The 3946-nt window shown below is 44.8% G+C and overlaps 1 protein-coding gene across 1 annotated transcript; it reads left to right on the top strand.

Moving 5' to 3' along the window:
* The first annotated feature begins 208 nt into the window (after window positions 1–208).
* On the top strand, window positions 209–3578 carry LOC112253366. The gene is made up of 4 exons (XM_024425352.2): window positions 209–601; window positions 1008–1214; window positions 2177–2368; window positions 2661–3578. The coding sequence occupies exons 2-4, from the start codon at window positions 1022–1024 to the stop codon at window positions 2987–2989; spliced, it is 714 nt and encodes a 237-aa protein (XP_024281120.1). The 5' UTR covers window positions 209–601; window positions 1008–1021; the 3' UTR covers window positions 2990–3578.
* The last annotated feature ends 368 nt before the right edge of the window (window positions 3579–3946 follow it).

Here is a 3946-nt window from a genome sequence, read left to right as displayed (position 1 = left end):
GACTGAGTTGGAGAATGTGGTGTGTGGCTGATTGTGACTTAGTGAAAGCATCATGCCACTTACACTGGTGGGCGATTGTGAAACGCTAAGTGTTTGTGTGTTATTGGGGGTGGGTTATTTTTTCTCCCATGATGACAACCTGTCCTCTGTTATACCCATGCAGAGGGAGGGAACAGGAGCAAGGCTTATGTGACAAATAACATTTGATTTGATTTGAAAAAATAAGTGATTTGACTGTCATCCATTCAATGCCTTGGTGAAGATAGTAGAGCGAGACAGATCTGCTTTCACTTTTCTAATGGCACAGCCGTTGTCACAGCCAGGGGATTCTGGGGGAACTCAACCACTGAGTAGGGGGGTTTCCACTGTAGTGGGGAAGTGGAGCGCAACACGGAGGGAAATATTTACAGTGTCATATTCCATCTCTGTGTGTGTGTGTGTGTGTGTGTTCCTGTGGTACGCTGGCAGTGCGTGTCACTGTATTGGTGTGTTTGGTAGCACTGAGCTCATTGTACACTAGTCCCTCTCACACGTCTGACTAGCTCCTGTTCTACTTATGCCAGGAGGAATTTACACAAAGCTTCATAGCACAATATAAAAGGTAAGAGGAACATTTCCTATACAATCTGACTGTTGCTAATGTTATCATGAAGCTGATTTACTGTACATGTTTGTTTTGCTTTATGGCACCATTTGAATTTCAGTTATTTATTTAACTAGGCAAGTCAGTTAAGAACAAATTCTTATTTTCAATGACGGCCTAGGTACAGTGGGTTAACTGCCTTGTTCGGGGCCGAACGACAGATGTTTACCTTGTCAGCTCGGGTATTCGATCTTGCAACCTTTTGGTTACTAGTCCAATGCTCTAACCACTAGGCTATTCCTGAACAGAATTATACTGTAGTAGATGTACCTGTGAATGCTCCACTCTCTGTCTCACAACACCACCCCCTTCTCTCTTCCTTTCCCTCCTCTCTTCTTTTATCCCTGTCTCCTTGTTCTCTCAGCCCTCTGTGTCAGTATGAAGGTGTTTGAGGTGGGAGACTCGGTGAGTCGGTTCAGGCTGGCTGAGTCGTGTGTGGGGCTGGCAGGGTGTCTCTGTGTGGCCTACTCTGTGTGGACCCCTCGCTGGCTCAATGATAAGGGACTGTGGACTAATGGCGACAACAGCACCAACACTGACATTGACCAGACCAGGGGCATTATCTTTAACAGTGAGTCAAGAAGCTGCATTGACCATCAGCGTCCATCTATTTAATACACCCCTGTGTATTCAGGGTGTATTATTGTCAGTGACATGATTACAGAATTTAGTTAATTTAAATCAAGTACGGTAATACCAGCTGTTCCTAATTCAAAGTGTGTGTTACATTGCACCTAATGGAATGCTAAAGGTAGCAGATGTACAAGGAAAAGCTTAACCGTGTTGATAAAATGTTTAGTTACACTTGTGGTTGGCTTTGTGCATTTGGCCCTTTTGGAGTTTTTCCTCAGAACACAGTGAACATGACTTGAGGGGAAACAGCTGAGCAGTAAGATATGCACAATAGGATTGCAGTGATGTGAACAGGTGTGGACTTGCGCCTGTAGCAATCATCCACATTCTCAGAGAACATGATGAGGCGGAGATGGGGGATGTTCACTGTTTAGGGCTGAAGGAGTGTGTAGGTTATAAGTAGGTTATATACACACACACACACACACCAAATTTCTCCAGTGCTGGGCCAAATAAATATCTGATGGTAAAGAAAGAAAAAGTTGAATACAGTACATGCTGCTCCCCTGCTTTATTCCTTCAATACACAGCAGCAGCTGTGTGCAGGCTCCCCCCCCCCCTAATTAGCATTTAGGGCTCTAAACCAGTTTCCTGACAGGTTTATTAGATTAGCTGATAACTGTGTTTTGTGGCATCTAGGGTGTCTAATTACATCATCTGGCTCTTACTGTTTTTTCTGTTTAGTATGACATCAAAGAATGACAGTGTGAGTGATAAATTAGCAGTCAAATTGACAATACATGCCATTGTGTATTGTCATTGTATTGACAGCCTGTTATTGCCCTCTCCTCTGTGTTGAACTCAGAAATAGCATGCAGATGTAGATAGCTTGAAAATCTTTTCACTGTTTACATATTTTAACCCCTGCCTGTCTTCGTGTGTGTATGTGTGTGTCTTCAGCCCTGGAGGCAGAGCAAGTGTTTGGTGTGCTGTCTTTCTTCATGGCTGTGAGTTCTGGGGCTCTGTGTCTGGTGTTCGCCCTCTGCTGGACGTCCCAGACGGTGCGCTCCTACTCCAACACCCGCTCTCTACTTATGGCAGGCCAGGCCCTCTACCCCACTGTCCTGCTGCTCCTCGTTTTGGGACCCACAGGTCAGTATGGGTCCGGGCCACAGACTTGAAAAGAAGAAAGGGTGCACTTCATGTGTAAAGTATTGGAGCTGGAGCTCTAAGTCCACCTCCAGCTGATGGGGTGGCAGGTAGCCTAGCAGTTAGACAAGTGAGGGTTGCCAGTTTGGAGGGTTGACAGTTCAAATCCAGGGTCTGAATGGAAACATTTGTCAGGAAGTGAGCTGGCAACCGAAAGGTTGCCGGTATCAACTCCTAGATGCCATTGCCTGCTGTTGTGCCCTTGATCAATGACCTGACTGACCTCTCTCTCTAGGATTTTTCTTCCTGCTCAGCTGGTCCCTCTTCACCTACCAGCACTGGGTGGAGATCAACGATGACTTCACCTGCCTGGGCTCCTCCTATTGGATGGGCGCCCTGGGCTGGGCTCTGCTATTGATTGCTCTGCCCGTGGTCTTCCTGGTGGAGCAATGTGTGGTCCCGGACATCCTGACGGACCTCATGAAGGCCAGTGAAGGGTGGCGGCGTGGCTCTGAGGTACCGCACGCCAAACGCTCGTTCAGCGAAAGCCATCAACATTGTCAAGAAGACGAGACTCATGAAGACGTAGAGAGAAGGCTGAAGATGTACATGTCAGTGCCCTGAGAGGAGGAATGGAAGACAGAGAATTAGTGAAGCCTTTTCAGGCTCAGAGACTGAGCTGACTGCAGAACTGGACTGGACTGGACATACAGCTGATAGATGTCCTGTTCACACTAGCAGCACCAGGGAGAGAAGCTTCTCGTGCCTGTCTGGATCAGAGACTGACTGCTCCCCTGTAGGAGAACGCTCCCAGACACACTCTGAGAATGTGATATTAGACAAAAATGCCAATGCTGTGATAGTGTTCTTGTTGTTGTTTGTTGCCAAGCAAGGTTTTCCTTGTTACAGTTGTTACAGGTTTTTATTTGTTACAGTAGCGCCCTCATGTGGTGAGCATTACTAAGGTTTGTATGTTGAAAAAAAAAGTATTAAGGAACACTTCTTATAGAATTGAGAGGAATTAGGCCTAATGATGTAATATATTCACAAAACGGTACATTACAGTTAAACTAATGAACATTCAAAATAGACCTACGTCTCATTTCAATCTAAGTGTGACTTTGAATATCTTCATAAGTTAAATAAGTGTGTAATACATTCTTGAAGTTGTACATTTTTAAAAACGGATTAATAAATTGCCACTGTTAATGTATTACTGAATTATTTATTAATCCCTTTGAACTATTATCTCCGCCAGACGCCACTTTTATCAAAGGAGCGTGCACACAAAAAAATACTCAATCTTGCATGAGCCAGTTTTTCTGCAAAGGTTGGTATTTATACATTTTGATCTTGACGGAAAAGTGTGCATATCTCCATGCACAGCTCAGCCCATGCATAACTTCTAGTGTTTGATCAATTGTATTGCAAGCAAATATTATTATTTAATGCAGGCCCTGCAGTGCCTAGCTCCACTCCCTTTACCCAGGCGCTCTCATTTGTTGACTTCTGTAACTGTAAAAGCCTTGGTTTCATGCATGTTAACATTAGAAGCCTCCTCCCTAAGATTGTTTTATTCAC

Source organism: Oncorhynchus tshawytscha, linkage group LG06 (assembly GCF_018296145.1).
Source record: "Oncorhynchus tshawytscha isolate Ot180627B linkage group LG06, Otsh_v2.0, whole genome shotgun sequence".
Classification (NCBI taxonomy): Eukaryota; Metazoa; Chordata; class Actinopteri; order Salmoniformes; family Salmonidae; genus Oncorhynchus; species Oncorhynchus tshawytscha.
This window is presented reverse-complemented; position numbering and strand designations above follow the sequence as displayed.